Genomic DNA, 15,906 nt, shown 5'->3' with positions numbered 1-15,906 from the left:
GGACACCATGCAGGCGGCCCGCTGTCTCTCCACTCTGCACTCATGAGGCCAGAGAGTAGGAGAGCTCTGGAAATGTGTATTCTCTGAAGAAAGGGGCTCATGTTGTGATGACTTGAGGGTGCCAAAATTTAACTGGGAAGTACCATGACAACACTAGAATGCTTTCAGCTGCAAGAAAGTGACAACTGGTCCAGCAATGGCTAAACCCCATGGACATCTACTGTTTTACTTAACAAAAAGTCCAGGCAGAGGTGGTCCCTAGGTCAGTTCAGTAGCTTTAACAATTTCATAAAGCCACTCAATCATGTCCTCTTTGTGCCAGCTTCTCATCCACAGGCTTGTGGCCTCACGGTCACAGAGAGGTACCCCAGCTCTACCTACAGCATCCTCTTACTTCTTTTCCAAAGACGGGAAACTAAGGAACTATCAGCACTCTCCCCCTGTGCCTGTATTTTTTTTCAGCAAGGCAAGAATTCTTCTCCAGAAGCCCTGTAGTAAATTTCCATTAAATGTCTTTAGGCAGAATTAAGAACTGCTTGCTCCAAGATGCAAGAAAGGCTTGGAAAGTGAGGATCTGGCTTTTCTTAGAAAATTTTTTTGTAGGAAGTAGATAAGGGAAACCTAGGATAAGAAGGATGGTGAAGCAGCCAGCCAAGTGTCTGTGACGTACAACTTGACACAGTGGTGTGCTGGCAAGTGCTTCATAACCAGCTTTGGGGGAAAAGCAAAACAAAAAACTAATTTGTAGCATCTGCCAATTTCCTTGGTGTAAATACTCCCATTATGCCGGATTTCAAGCTGCCAACATAATATTAACCAGTTCACAAAATTCCTGAAATTTTAATACTTAGCTGGTACAAGCCTACTCCAGCATACCACTGAACGTATACCTCACATTTGGTAATAATTTAAGTTTACAATGCTCCTTCACATTTAAAACACTCTAGATGATTCTGTAGTGTTCTCCCACCTCACAGGTGAGGAAAAGGGGACAGCATCCCAAATCACACAGCACAAGTGGCAGAACTGAAATACTCACGTTAAGAGCCCTCACCCCAACCTCACCAAACTCTGCAGCATCAGGTGCATAAGTGTCTATATCTATGTCCTACAAAATCCCTCAGGCTGCCCATCAGCTAAAGGGGCTCTAGTTTGGTTTGGAACCAGCAACAAAAACCCATTCCTGTAAACTCAAAGTTACCTAAAAATTATTCTCTAAGTTATTTTCTCCAATGACAATAGTAGCACATGGTTATTGGTATAGCCTGGAATACAGATTAGTAAAAAAAGAAAAAAAAAATCACCCCTAATCTCATCCTCAAGAGATAACTGTTTGCATGTGGGTGATAATCCTTCTAGAACATGCAGACATACAGGGTGGGGCAAAGGTAGGTTTGCAGTTGTTAGTACGTGAAACACAGTTTATTCTTGTATTATTATTTACTAATTATTGTAATACGATACGAACAACTTTCCATACGAACAACTGTAAACCTACTTTTGCCCCACCCTGTATATTTTTTAAGTAGAAATCATGCTATTTTTTAACATGACATTTTTCTTTGTTATGTACATTTCCCAAGACAGAGAGAAGCAGGTTGGAGGTTGGTATAAGGAGCTCTGTTGTCACCACCACGGAGCTTCAGAAATTATCTAAAGACAATTAAAAGTCAGTTGTTTCCACTTCCCTTCTCTGGGAGGAATGTGTAGGAAGCAGGCCTCTCCCTCCGGCTTTCCCCACTCAGACCTCAAGCTGAGCCAGCCCCTGCAGCACTCCGGAGAACACAACTACAGAGAACTCTTCATGCCCACTCTTTTCAGGGATCCCTCCAACTTCCCCAATTCCTGCCTTGCCTGTCAAGAAGCTTCACAAGTGGGGTGCAGAAGCTCATTAACTACATCACAATTCCTGGAGCTGGCAGCTTCCACTTAGTCCACTCTTCTACTTCTGCTCTGCTTCCAGGTCTACATGCACACGCCCACTGGAGGCCCCGCTGACTGGTACAACTAAAATCCCAGGGCTGTGTTCACCCACATCTCCCCCTGCTTAGTCCCTGGTCAATGCAGCAACTTCCACGCCTCACTTCCTGGTCCTCCAACTTCCTAAAGGACCACACTTCATCTCCACGGTGCCAGCCCAAGTGAAATACCCCAAACTGGAGGATGGTGGCAACACCCCAAGTTAGCAGCTTTACATGAGTCCCCAAGGTGCCCAGTTGAGGCCCAGCCCCAGAGTCAAACAGAAAACTCTGCAGCCCAGAACCAGTTCAAAGAATATCCTCATGGGACAAAACAAGAGCTGCTCCCCAGTGTCCCAGTTTAGCCCAGTGCATGGAGGAGGGAGCCACCGGTGGGTATTTAAAGACCTCTCATAGACTTCTCTGCTATAGATCATGCACAGCTGACAGAAAACAAGGCGAACCATGGGAGAAAGTAGCTAAGCTCATCTGCACTATTTTGTTACAAAAAGTTCTAACACTTCAAACAGTGTATTTGTCTAAGGATTTTAATAAATCAAAGAGTGGGGCGCAGGTGGGAATAAGGGAGGGTGGTCTACAGGGTTCTCTGTATATAAAGACACACACTGCAACAATGAGAATCAAACTTACTGTGATTAGGAGTCACCTAGAAAGCTGGTTTAAAATGTAAATTCCTCAGCCTCCTCCCCAGAAATTCTGACTCGGCAGGTCTAGGGTGGAGGTGAGGCATTTTATCTGCTTTCTTTTTTTCTATTTTGTTCATTAGATTCCACATATTAGTGAGATCATATGGAACTTGTCTTTCTCTGACTGGCTTACTTCTCAGGCATCTTTGATTCTGCTGCAGGTGCACGGCCAACCCTGAGAAATGACAGCCACCTGGGTTCCCCATTGTAGGCCACAAAGTTTGGGTGGAGACACTTCTGTGAGCAGCAGGAAGCAGCAGGACCAGCGCTTCCTGCACAGATTCTGGCCTCCGAGACTCAGGTGGCCAGAATCAAGCACGCAGATGCCCCTCGGGGAATACTGGTATTCAGGCAGGTCTCTGATGGGGCCAGTTCATCTCAGGGGGGAGCTTTCGCCCCAACCACCTCTGTCTTTTGGTTCCCCCAGGCAACTGGCCAACCTGTCCTCTCTTACCAGGCAACTTTCTCAAATTCTCCCTCTCGAAGATTATAAAGAGACAAATGTTCACCTCCCCTCACCCAACCTCCCCAGCTGTCTCTAAAATAAGCATTTAATGTTTTAAGAGTTTTAGATGCTAACGAGAACAGTCTTTGCCAACATAAAATATGTATTGGGACAGTTAAAATGTTATAAATACAACTGCTCAGTAAGAGTTCTTTGTGCATTTCATTAATTTCCTCCACAACTGTTTACTGAGCACCTGCTCTAATCACAGGCACTTGTCAGCTCATAACCGTGGACGCCCCGGACAGGCCCTGCTCTCATGCCGCCTGCATCCTCTAGTGGAAGGAAGGCCATGGAGTAAATAAGCAACCTCGCAACCGACTTTCAAACAATGACAAGCACTACAAAACATCTAACACAAGGGAATGGGCGAACAAGGACAGGGGAAAAGGGTGGGAAGCCCCAAGAGCCAAGTGACAGAAAACATGGCCATAGTGACAGCAAGTGACAGGAACCTAGACACAAAAGAGCTGTACCTGCTGGAAGGAAAGAGAGGTGACCAGCGGTCAGCCAGGAGGGGGATGAGCAACTTAGGAAAGGTTGACTTGGGTCCAGAGGCCCCATATCAAGGGCAGGGTCTTGTAGATGTTATTGTAAGTACAATGGGAATCCCTGGGATCATTTAACAAGGGGGACAGGAGATGGTTACACTAGTAGTAGCTGGCCGGTACTGACCACTGTGGGTGTGCCAGGCATGGCTCAAATCTCATTTTATCTTCCCAACAATGCCATGAAGTAAAAACAATACAGACACTGTCATTCCATGGGTAAGATCTGAGCCAAACAGGCAGTAAGTGAAGGAGCCAGAACTCAAAGCCAAGTACCGGGCTACAGACAGTGGTCGCGAGAGCGAGCGGGGGCTGGGCTGTAAGCTAGGTAAGAGGTTTGTACTTTAGTCCAAGCGTAATGAAAAGCCACTGGAGAGGGACTGAAATTTCCTGACTCATTCCCTTAGATCTTCTGGGAGAAGCCCACCAAACCCTGGCTGAGCTAAGTGCTAAACCAAACTACTACAACTTCAGCCAGACACAGATGTCTAATCCCGCCCTACCTGCGTCGCAGAGCTCTCCAGCCCCTGCAGAACTGGGTATCTTCTCCTCTCTAGGCCAGGATTCTCAAAGTGGCGCCCAGACCGTAGCATCAGATCACCTGGGATCTTGTTAGAAATGCAAATTACGGAGCCCACCTGAGACCTACTGAATCTGAAAAACCCAACCACCTGTTCTGAAGCCCTACAGCTGTGCTGGGTTTTCCACACCCAGCCACCATCACCACCGCGGCCACCACTCCATTCCCACCCACCCCAAGTCATGCTGACTTGCCCATGGGCAGCTTCCGCACTGCGCACTGGGCAGTCCTCCCCCTGGGTTCTGCTAGTGGGGCTCTATGATTCCTGACGCCTGGAAATCTCCCTTTTGCCCCAACTTACTTTTCCAACGAATTTGCTTTCCTGAAAATATTTACTATTCATCTGGTTAGGCCTCTTCTGCCCCAGGGAAAACCCCTCCTCCCTGCTTCCAGAGTTTAACTTCGCTTTCAGCCTTGTAGCCTTAAAGGTAGAGGTGAAGGGTAACTTCTGCCTTAACCTCGATCGCCCCTAATGCCCCTCAGTCACCAGATATTCTCTTTTCATTCATTCATTCCCAATTTCATTTACATGCTCCAAGTATGCATGCCCTCAGCATCCCAGGGACTGACTGTGCGAGATGCCAGGTACTTCAGTGATGCCTGAGACAGCTCTCATCCTTGAAACTTACCCTCTAGTGAGGGGGTGGCAACATGCAAATAAACACATACTCACAAATTATATATTTATACTAGAAAGGCCTCTCAGGTGGTCACTGGGCTGAGACCTAAGTGATGAAGCAGCAGGCCTGACGGTAATTTATAATAGCAAATATTTGGGTATTGAATTCATGCCAGACTCTAGTCTAAGTGCTTTACAAGTACTATCCATGTAGGTGGTGTTCCCAACCCCACTCTGCAGGAAGGAATACTGAGGCACGGGGAGAACAGGAGTATGGAAACAGCAGAGCCAGGATTTGAACCCAGGCAGACTGGCTCCAGAGCCCACCCTCCTAACCAAAGGATAAGGTAAGAAGGTTAGGGTGGAATGGTGGAGGTAGGTAGGCAGACATGTGTCCAGCAGACAGAGCAGCATGTGTAAGAGTCCTGGGGCAGCCAACAGCAGAAAAGTTAGCCGGCAGCAGAAAGGAGGCCGAGCACACTGGTGAAACTGGGAAGCAGTGCATCGATTGGAAATATGGTTGGGAACTGGACTAGACCAGGTGTCCTCACAGATGTATTATGAGGTGTAAGGGCAAAGAAGGAATCAAGGATGATGCCTAGTTTTCTCATTCCCTGTTTTCAAGGCATAAAGTCAGTTTATGTTCCAGAGGGCAAAGCATTACAACACAATATATGATAAAGTCCTGTGGAGTGCTGACCCGCAGCACTCTCCCCAGTGAACATAATCAATCCATCAGCAGGTTAAAGCTTCCAGCTCTCCCTCCCCCCATACTCCTCCGTGAGGGGTGGACATTCAAAGGTCCCATCCTAACCCCTGGGAGCTGATGTCCAGAACACTATTAGCACTGAGGGCTTTTCTCATGCAAAGATATGCTAATTTAATACCAGGTTCTCTAATTTTTCTGAAGAAGCACAATTATACTAATTTACAAATGAGAAGTTATACAGCTTGCCCAAGGCCACACAACTGCGAAGAGGCTGAACCAGAATCCATATCCAGGTTTGTCTGACTGGGAAGCCCACACTCCCTCCATTAATCAGCATTTCCCAGGAGGCAGAACACACAATGATTTTAGGTGCACAGGTGAACTTTTTAAAGTTTCAATATTATGGTCTTGTTTCGATACTTGTAATCATGTGTGTGTGTGTAATGTCAAGTAAATAAAAATAAAAAATATGGACACATGAAACAGATTTTATACTTTATATATATGAGATATATATATCTCATCAAGTTCATGACTTCACATGTGGACATGAAACATAAAAGGTTTCTTTAAAGTTAATTTAAAGAAAACATTAGAATAAAAGAACAGGTGATACAGAGTTAGGCTAGAAATTCTGAAGCAATACATAACTCACTGAAGCTTGTAAAAAACACTGCTCACAACACCACCACCCAAGAACAGCCAGGCACCTGTTCCACACTGACTCAAATTTGACTGCAGTCACACATAACTCTGACTCTGCTTCAGAGAGAGAAAATGTGGCTGCCTTGAGGAAAAGAGAGTAACATCAGAACAACACAATTTAGCATAAATCATCCTTAACATGGTACAGTATTGGGTCCTGACAAATTCTGGTTGGTGGTCCAACTCCTCTGCTTATTCACCACACACCCTGATTAAGTCAGGTCCCCTTTCCTGGACCTCAGTTTCACTTTGTCAAAGTTATAAAAAGTAGACTCTAAGGTCACTTCCAGTTTTAGAATTCCATAAAATGTTGTAAAATTCTAAAATCCCAAATTATTTTTTCTAGAATCATAGAAGACCCAATCCTGAATGAGTGTCAACCTCAGAAATAAATGGCCACGTGGCATCGCAGGCCGCCATCCTTAACTGGGAAGATGCTACCAATTATGCTGCCCTCTAGAAAGATGTAGCAAGACATGAATTACAAGATGATAAATATCAGCCAGTCAATGTACCTACCCCAAACAAAACTTTAAGAATGTCCTGCCACTAATTTTTAAGTTAACTTTCTTTATACTTAGCTTTCTTCATACTCAGCCCTTCACCTGCTGTTTCCAGTCCTTAACAATTAACTTTATTCTGAGTCAAGGAGAAAAACCGGCAAGAAAGAAATCGAAAAAATCTCACCAAACTCCTACCCTCATATGTTAAGCTTCACTGAGAACCACCTGTAAAATCTTCCCAGTTCGATTGGAATTACTCCATGGAGGGACAGACGCTAAAACATGTTTAATGTGCTAAACATCTAAAAGAAGTTGTCACTCCTTATTTTTCAGAAACATTGTTAAAAAACAGTTGGGCCAGAACATTTTTCTCTATTACTGAATTAGATACATTTATCAAAAGGGAAGTCTTAAGGACCCCTCCTTGCCTTCTTTACAAAGCCCTTTCTGTGATGTCTGTGGGCCTGTAAACTTTTAATAGAGGGTTTTTAGATTCCCAGAAAGAAGTTCTGAAATGTGCTCACTTCCCGTTTAGCTGAAGAAAACAGAGGGTGGGTGGGCTGCAACTGGCAAACTCAGAAAGCACAGCTGGTAGCAGGTAATCTCTAAAAAAATAAAAAAGGCAAATCCCTGGGCAAATTGTGTAGCCAAGGGTGATCATTATAACTGAAGAGTTGTTACATAATTACTTGTTAACTACTAACAAACAATACTTGGCTACAAAATGCCATGGTTACCCTAGCCACTGAAGATAGTGTACCTAGTGCAGGAGTCAAGGTTTCTCCAATTAATTTCATTCAAAGAAATAAGCAATCTCGGGACCTATTCCCTTCCAAGGTAACCCCAACTGCTTTTAGATATACAAAACAGCCTCCAGCAATTAAGCCAATCGCCTCTACGAAGAAAATCAGTATTTCACGTAATATTGATCTTTAAAGGGGAGAGGGGATACAGAAAGAAGTAAGCTCAAAGAACTAAATACTTATCACCTCGATGAAAACGACTTCACTCCAAACTGGAAATTTTGAACAGAAAAGCCCCCCTCCCCGCTCCGCCACACACACACACACACACACACACACACACACTCCCCCTCCCTCGCCCCCCGCGCCCCCCCCCGTGCCCCCCACCCCCTGTCCCTGCTCAGCTGGCGCAAAACACAAGACCTGTGTCGGATGCACCGCATTCCAACATTTTTCAAAAAGTTTACGAGAATTTATCGAAGCGGCGGGAAGAAAAACAAAACAGGCAGAAGCGGGGGAGAGCGAGCTGGAGGGTTACGGCAAAGAAGAACCCGATGAAGCGCCCAGCAATGCCGTGCAAGGCCCTATAACCGAGGAGCGACCCTGCACCCGAGGAGCGAGCGCCCCGGTGGAGCGCGGGAACTGACAGCCGCTCTGTCTCTGCTGCGGGGGTCCCCCAGCCCGGCCCCCGCCGCCAGTGCCCTCCCCGACCCTTCCCCCGCAGCGCCGCCGTTGCCCGTGGGGCCAACTTGGCCCCGGGTCAGCGCTGCGGAGCGCGGCCCCGTTTGCCCGGGAGGCCGCCGGCGCCCTTACCTCCTTCTGCTTGGGGTCCTGCGGGTAGACGTCGGGGGGCCCGAGCCGGGGGCGTTTCAGCGGTCTCTGCTCATAGCTGAGAAGCCCGAAGGCGGCCATGATCTCTCATGTTAACCGGCGAAATGAATGAGAGTTGGAGCTGGAGCAGCCGCCTCTGAGCACCAGGGAGCAGCACTTTGCAGACAGGCTCCCTCTCGCTCGCTCGTTCGCTCGCAGTGGCGCTGCAGGAAGGAATAAAGCAGGTTGGATGCCGCCTCTGCCAGGCACGCAGGCACGCACTGATGGGGGCAGCCCTCGGCGGGCACCCGGCTGCGCTGGAGCCCCAGGACGCACGGCTTCAGGCGGCGGAGGGGCTGAGGGTCCGACCGGGTCCTCCGCGGCGGCCGTCTCCAGTCCACCCCCGCTACACACACACCCTGTCCCCAGGGGGAGGAGCAGCTGATGGGAACCTGTGACTTTTTTCACCAATGGACCCAGACCCACCCCAGCCGGACACTGGGCAGGGGGTGGGGGAGGGGCACCGGGGGAGGGGCACCGGGGGGTAAAAAACTTTTCTAGGGGCCTTGGCAGGTGGCCCAAGTGCTTGCTCCAGGCAAGGATGCCCCCCCTCCCCCGGCCCCAGGCAAAGGCACCGGAGCGGCCCGCCCCCGCCCCCGCCCCTCTTCCTCCGCAAGAGCCTTTGCCGCCGCCGCGCGCCCCTCAGACCCCGCCACCTGGGCGCGGACCCGGCCGGGCTGAGAGAGGCCTGGAGGGGATGGCCGAGGCTGGGACGCGAACGGCGAGGAAGCGGCGGATGCCTCCTGGACGCCCGCTGGGCTCCGGTGGCGCATCGGCGGCTCCGGGCAGGCGCCGAGTCGCGCAGCTGGCGGTCGCGGCGGCTGGAGGGGGCCGTGCTCACCGTGGCGCGGGGCCGACTTAACCCTTTGCTGCCCCTCCAGAGGCCGGGGAAGGGGGTGAGGAGGGCTGGCTGGGAGCCGATGGGGGCAGCCAGCCCGCGGGCGGCTCGGGCTCCTCCAGGCCGGCGCCCTCCCCCCGGCCGCCGCTCCTCCTCCCACCCCCACCCCCCAACAGTTTACCTGTTGGTCCCCGGCTAGCGGGCAGGCGCCGGCGGCGGCACTCCGGCGGCCGCAGCCTCCATGATTCGGGCTGGGATGGGGGGTCGGATTAGATTTTATTTGTTAGGTATCAGGAGCGTCCGAGCGAGCTCCGGGGAAGCCGCGAAGTTTGCCACCGTCTGGGGGCGGCAGGCGACGCCGGCTCGCCGCCGCCGGCGTTCTCGCCCCCACGGCCCGGGAGCGCGAGCTTCCGAGTTGGCGGACGGCGCGCGCGGCCGCACTGAGCATGCCCAGCTCGCGGCCGGACCGCGGAGGAGTTGGTGCGAGCGCGCTCCGGTCCGCCTCGCCGGGTTTTCGCAGCCGCAGCGCGCAGCCCGCGGGCCCGGGCGCGGGGACCGGCCCTGGGGTGAAACCGGGCGCGGAGAGGGGCGCCCGCGGGACCCCTCCCGGCCGCGAGCGGCGCCGGCCGCCTCGACCTCTCCCTAAGGTCGCTGTCCCCTTGGCCTGCGCTGAAAAATCTCACCTGCGCCGGGCGTGTGGCGGGGGGAGGCGATCCTCCAGGGGGAGACCTGAGCCCTCCAACCCGCCCGCGCTCCCCGCTCGCCGCGCGGGGCGTGGGCACCGAGCTGCGGGGCCCCCTGCCGGGAGCCCTGCGAGAGCCGAGCTGCGGGGGCGGGCCAGGCCCGAGGGATCCCGCGGGGGGCGCGCCGGGCGGGATGCGCCAGCGCTTGGCCAGGAATGATGGCTGCCACTTAGGAAGCCCGCGCTCGGGGCCAGGATTTTGACAGTAAAGGTCTGTGACCCTTAAAAGGAACCTCACAAGGTTTTGCTGTGCCCTTTTTATAGACAGAGAAACCGAGTCAGCTCAGGGAGGGCCAGTGACTTGCTCCAAGACTCGTAGGCGGATCCGAAGTTTCTGACCGATTCTCCGCGACCTGGACGGGAAGGACGGGCTCTCAGCCGCCCTCGCCTGATGGTGGCTCGTTCCACGGCTTCAGGGATTTCTCAGCTCCTCGTTCTACCCTCTGTAAGACGGGGCGGGCAGACGCTAATCCAAAGCCTTCCGCAGCGCGTGGCGCGTGGCAGGTGCCCAGCAGGAGCACCCACGGCTCCTAATCTGCTCGCCGCCGCCTCGCCGCGGGCGGGGAGGGAGGAAACGGGAGATAAGGGCCTCGGCAACGAGTGGAGGCCGGTCCTCCGCGCTGCCCTTGACCTGCAAGCACCTCCCCACGCAGCTTGGGGCCCAGTCCCACCGGTGGCTTCTGGCTTCTTGACTCCTCCTGGGCACGTACTTTTGGAGAACTGTTACCCTCCACCTGGTGGCGTTTCCTGTCCACCTTCGGACCCTGTCCCAAGGACCTATCTTCCACCCATACCCTGGGTGTAACTTCCTAGCTGAACTTGCCCTTGTGACGTGGGCATCTGTCACATCCAGCTTCCTAGCTTGAGAACAAGGCCAGTTACCTAACTGTATTAGGAAAATGATCAAACATACCATAAAAGCAGAAGAAACGCTATAATGAACCCCCAGGCACCGGCCTTCCAGCTGTGACAGTTACCAAAGTTCTGCCATTCTTGTTTTAGCTTCCCCACCCCCAACATACTGGCATGTACTGAAGAGAACTGTTTATTTATTGTTCAGCCTGGGCCGAGGCGGAACCTCGCACATGGTAGGCACTCACAAAAAGTGTGTTCGCTGGTGTGGGATGAAAGAGAGGTGGATGGATGGGTGGGGGGCAGGTGTGTGAATGGATAGATCACTAGTGGGACTTTGGGGATACCTTGTGCTGATAGCCTAGTCTGATGGGAGATGTAACCTAAATTCTTCCCTTGTATATCTAGGCAACAACCTCTACGTGGCCTCCACAAAGGAGAAACTATAAAATCACTCAAAATCTCAGCTAACCATAAAGACTTTATTTTAAAATCACACTGTGTCGATAATGTGTCTCTAGGGTTTGGGGGGAAAGAGAGAGGGATAGTTTTTCCCCTGTTGGTCTCCCTTCTTAACTTTCTTAACTCCTTCCCTTGTTTTGAGACAGTCTGGTATGAATTCTTTGGCCCTCCTCTCAACATTGAAGAGAGAGAGCTTTAATACACCCAAATATAATTTAATTCCTCATAAATCATTTTTTCACTACATGGACTTCCTGTGGGCATTTTGCTCCCTCACCCAGGCATTTGTGCTTGTGCCAGTCCACCCCCACTTACCAATCCAACTATTTCTCCTTAAACCCTGGCCTCGGTTAGCTCACTACTGTTCCCAAATAAGGAATTCCCAGGCTTCATTTTCAGATAGCCACCTGAGGACAGTCCTTGGAGTCTGGACTATATGAAGCCCACCCCAAACTCATTTTTAAAATATGTTTTCATTGATTTGAGAGAGAGAAACATCAGTCAGCTGCCTCCTGCACCCCCTCCTGGGGATCGACCTCAAAACTCAGGCATATGCCCTGACAGATAATTGAATTGGCAACTTTGTGGTACATGGGATGACACTCAACCAACTGAGCCACACCATCCAGGGCCCACCTCAGATTCTTTAGGTGCATGATTCTTCATTTTTTTCAGTCCCCTTAGCACTTATTTTTCCTTCTCTTAACACCTCGTTGTTTATTGGCATGCGTTCAAATATGCCACGGAGCTGGGCTTGTTTCCCTTTCCCTACCTGACCCCCTGGCTCTCCTTCCATTCTGGAGTTCGTCTTTAAGCTGACTAAAGCCAGTTGATATGATGGGCTTAACATGGGAGCCACTGCGGTCTATGCTCTGCTTTAATTTCCCATCACGGTGCCCGTTAACCCAACCGGTAAGCACAAATTCTTGTTGAGACATGTGAGTCTCATTTGCTACTATCCCTATAAGGGGCACCTTAGGCTCGTGACAGCCCCCTTCCCCCAGGCCTGGGAACAGTTTGCATGGAGCAGGAATCCCCAGAGAAAACCGCAGGCCTCTCTAGACCTCAGCCTGGCAAGGTGAGCCGAGTCAGACACCTGAGGACGTTTGGTCGCGCCCATGCGAGAACGAGGTTGAAATGTGGCTGGCGGAGGAATCGTAAACCACTTTAAGCATGTTGGACTTCATCGTCCAAGTATGAAGCTAACTCTCTAGGGCTGCTTTTGTGGGCTGACAAGTGTTTAAAAGCTGACTGTTTTTCTTGGGTCATCTCCAAGGGCTTCTCAAAGACCACTCAGAAACCTCCCTAGCGGATCCTGCTCCCTCTGCAGGCCCTGGTCTTCAGCCCTACAGGAGTTTCCTCACAGTTGAGCTCCCTTTCCTGCTCTTTGGCAGCCCCCTTAAGACGGCTCGAGGCTGGCTTTCTCTCGGCATGTTTGGGCTGCAGGAAACACACAGGTGTCCTCTGTCTGCACATACTCGAGTGCAGGCATTTTTCTCATCAGCCTGATCTCCTTGCCCACCGTGGATGTATCCTGCAAGGTCAGTAGACAAATGTCAAGTGCCCGGGCCAGTTGACTTTTCAAAGCTCTTTTCACAAGACTTGAGGTGAGGAATACAATTTATTTGGCAAAAGGCAAGGACACAATCATATTTGCAGAGCAGATTTCAAAAAATGAGAGTGGAGAGTAGGTAGGAGCAGAAGAGGAAGAATGATCCTATGATCCCTAATTTACAGATTAGCAGGTGACATTCTAGAGGTAAAGGAACTGGCACAAGCCAGGATCAAACTTAGATCCCTCTGACTCTCCAACCCACACTCAGTATTGTCAGTGTGCTATAGGTATAGATGATCATTTACATAACATGTAAAAGTGAGCCTCAGAAGGCAGGTCTGGGATAAGAGAAGCAAAACTCCCAACAGCTCGCTCTGGCATAGAGCATGCTTCCCCTCCAGTGGAAAGATGCAATCTCAGTGTAGGGCTTGTAGCTAAAGCGATTAAAGTTGCTGTGTTTCCCCATGGGACTGATGCTTGTGCAGGTGTATATATTACTTTCAGTTTTTCTTACATACCCATTGCATTTAAATGTATTTATTGTGTGCCTACTTCTGAATCAAAAAAGAAAAGCCCTCCCTTTCTTTTAGCCTTTAAGCAAAAGGAAAAATGAGAATGACTTGAGAAGGTGGGTCAGGATAGAGAAAAAGAAATGGAGGAATAATTTTGGGCATTCTAACCAAATTGAGTTTTTAATATAGTCTTTAGACTACTTATAGAACTGTAAATAATACATACATTAAGACTCCCTGAAGCAGCACTGGCAATAGAATTACATTGCTAGCCAAATATGTATTTTCGAGTCGCCACATTAAAAAAGTAAAATAGGTGAAATTAATTTTAATAATACATTTGTTTAATAACCTAATCTAGCCAAAATATTGTCATTTCAACATGTGATCAATTTTGTAATGTATTAATATTTTACATTCTTTTTTGATATTAAGTCTTAGAAATCTAGTGTGAATTTTACACTTACAGCACAACTCATTTCAGACCAGCCACATTTTATATATTCAAAAGTCACATGTGGCTGATGGTTACCATAGGGGCAGCCCAGCTCTAAAGGAATGATGGTTGAGTCCTAGTGAACCTATAACATGTGTGATCTTAGCAAGATCACAGAGGAAGCAGTTGAGTTTCCAAATTAAAATAACAAAAAGGAATGAGCCTCAGCCAAGTGGCTCAGTTGGTTGGAGTGTCATCCTATATACCAAAGGGTGGTGGGTTTGATCCCCTGTTGGGGCACCTATGAGAGGCAACCAATCAATGTTTCTCTCCCATACTGATGTTTCCCTCTCTCTCTCTCTGTCTCTCCCCCCACTTCCCCTCTCTCTAAAAATCAATGAAAACATCCTTGGGTGAGGATTCCAAAAACAAAAAAAGGTAGCCCTGGCCAGTGTGGCTCAGTTGGTTGAGAATCATCCTGTTTACTAAGAGGTCACCAGTTGGATTCCCAGCTGGGGCACATACCAGGTTGCGGGTTCAATCCCCGGTCCCAGTGCATGCTGGAGGCAACTAACTGATCAATGTTTGTCTCTCATATCGATGTTTCTCTCTCCCTCCCTCTCACTTCCTCTCTCTCTCAAATCAATAAAAACATATTTTAAAAAGTAATGTTCTCCCATACAATGGGTTCCCTTTTCATTTTGTTGATGGTTTCTATTGCTGTGCAGAAGCTTTTTAGTTTAATGCAGTGCCATTTATTTTTTCTTTTGTTTCCCTTGCCCAAGGAGATATATTGGCAAAAATATTGCTACCAGAAATGTCTGAAATTTTACTGCCTATATTTTCTTCTAGAATTTTTACAGTTTCGTGGCTTACATTTAAGTCTTTTATCCATTTTGAGTTTATTCTTGTGTATGGCGTAAGTTGGTGATCTAGTTCATTTTTTTTCCAGTTTTCCCAACACCATGTATTGAATAGACTGTCTTTACGCCATTGGATGCTCTTGCCTCTATCAAATATTAATTGACTGTATTGGCATGGGTTGGTTTCTGGGCTCTCTGTTCTGTTCCATTGATCTACATGCCTGTCCTTGTGCCAGTACCAGTCTGTTTGGATTACAGCAGACTTGTAGTATAGTTTGAAAGCTGGTATTGTGATGCCTCCAAATTCTTTTTTTCTCAAGATTGCTGAGGCTATTTGGGGTCTTTTTTGGTTTCATATAAGTTTTTGAATATTTTTTCTAGGTCTGTAAAATATGCCATTGGTATTGTAATAGGGTTTGCATTGAATCTATAGTAGGCTTTGGCACTAGTGATACATCTGATAAGGGGTTAATTTCCAAAATATATAAAGAACTTATACAACTCAACACCAGGAAGACAAACAATCCAATTAAAAAATAGGCAAAGTACCTGAATAAACACTTGTCCAAAGAGGACATACAGATGGCCAATAGACATATGAAAAAATGCTCAAGGTCACTAATCACCAGAAAGATGCAAATTAAAACCACAATGAGATGTCACCTCACACCTGTCAGAATGGCTGCTATCAATAAATCAGCAAACAAGTGCTGACAAAGGTGTGGAGAAAGGGGAACCCTAGTGCACTGCTGGTGGGAATGCAGACTGGTGCAGCCACTATGGAAAACAGTATAGAATTTCCTCAAAAGATTAAAAATGGAGCTGCCATTTGACCCAGTGATCCCACATCTAGGAATATATCCTAAGAAACCCAAAACACTAATCAGAAAGAACTTATGCACCCCTATGTTCATAGCAGCACAGTTTACAATAGCTAAGATCTGGAAACAGCCCAAGTGCCCGTCAGTAGATGAGTGGATAACAAAGCTGTGGGACATTCACACCATGGAATACTATGCAGCTGTAAAAAAGAAGGAAATCTTACCCGTTGCGACAGCATGGAATGGACCTGGAGAGTATTATGCTAAGGGAAATAAGCCAGTCAGAGACAAATACCATATGATCTCACTTCTATTTGGAACCTAATGAACAAAATAAACTGACAAACAAAATAGAACCAGAGTCATGGATGCATGGAA

At 48.7% G+C, this 15,906-nt stretch overlaps 1 protein-coding gene across 1 annotated transcript in view; it reads right to left on the bottom strand.

Moving 5' to 3' along the window:
- MED12L (mediator complex subunit 12L) overlaps nucleotides 1-9,663 on the bottom strand; it is a 319,300-nt gene extending 309,637 nt beyond the window's left edge. Inside the window, exons 1-2 of the mRNA XM_087818088.1 lie at nucleotides 9,467-9,663; nucleotides 8,391-8,611 (exon numbers count right to left, since the gene is read on the bottom strand). Coding sequence (XP_087674214.1) covers nucleotides 8,391-8,489 — 99 coding nt within the window. The 5' untranslated portion in view covers nucleotides 8,490-8,611; nucleotides 9,467-9,663. The remainder of the gene's footprint in view (nucleotides 1-8,390; nucleotides 8,612-9,466) is intronic.
- Between the last annotated feature and the right edge of the window lie 6,243 nt (nucleotides 9,664-15,906).

Source organism: Miniopterus natalensis, chromosome 6 (genome assembly GCF_054644295.1).
Source record: "Miniopterus natalensis isolate mMinNat1 chromosome 6, mMinNat1.hap1, whole genome shotgun sequence".
NCBI classification, from domain to species: domain Eukaryota; kingdom Metazoa; phylum Chordata; class Mammalia; order Chiroptera; family Miniopteridae; genus Miniopterus; species Miniopterus natalensis.
Note: the sequence above shows the minus strand (reverse complement) of the source record. Positions and strands in the feature narration are given on the sequence as shown.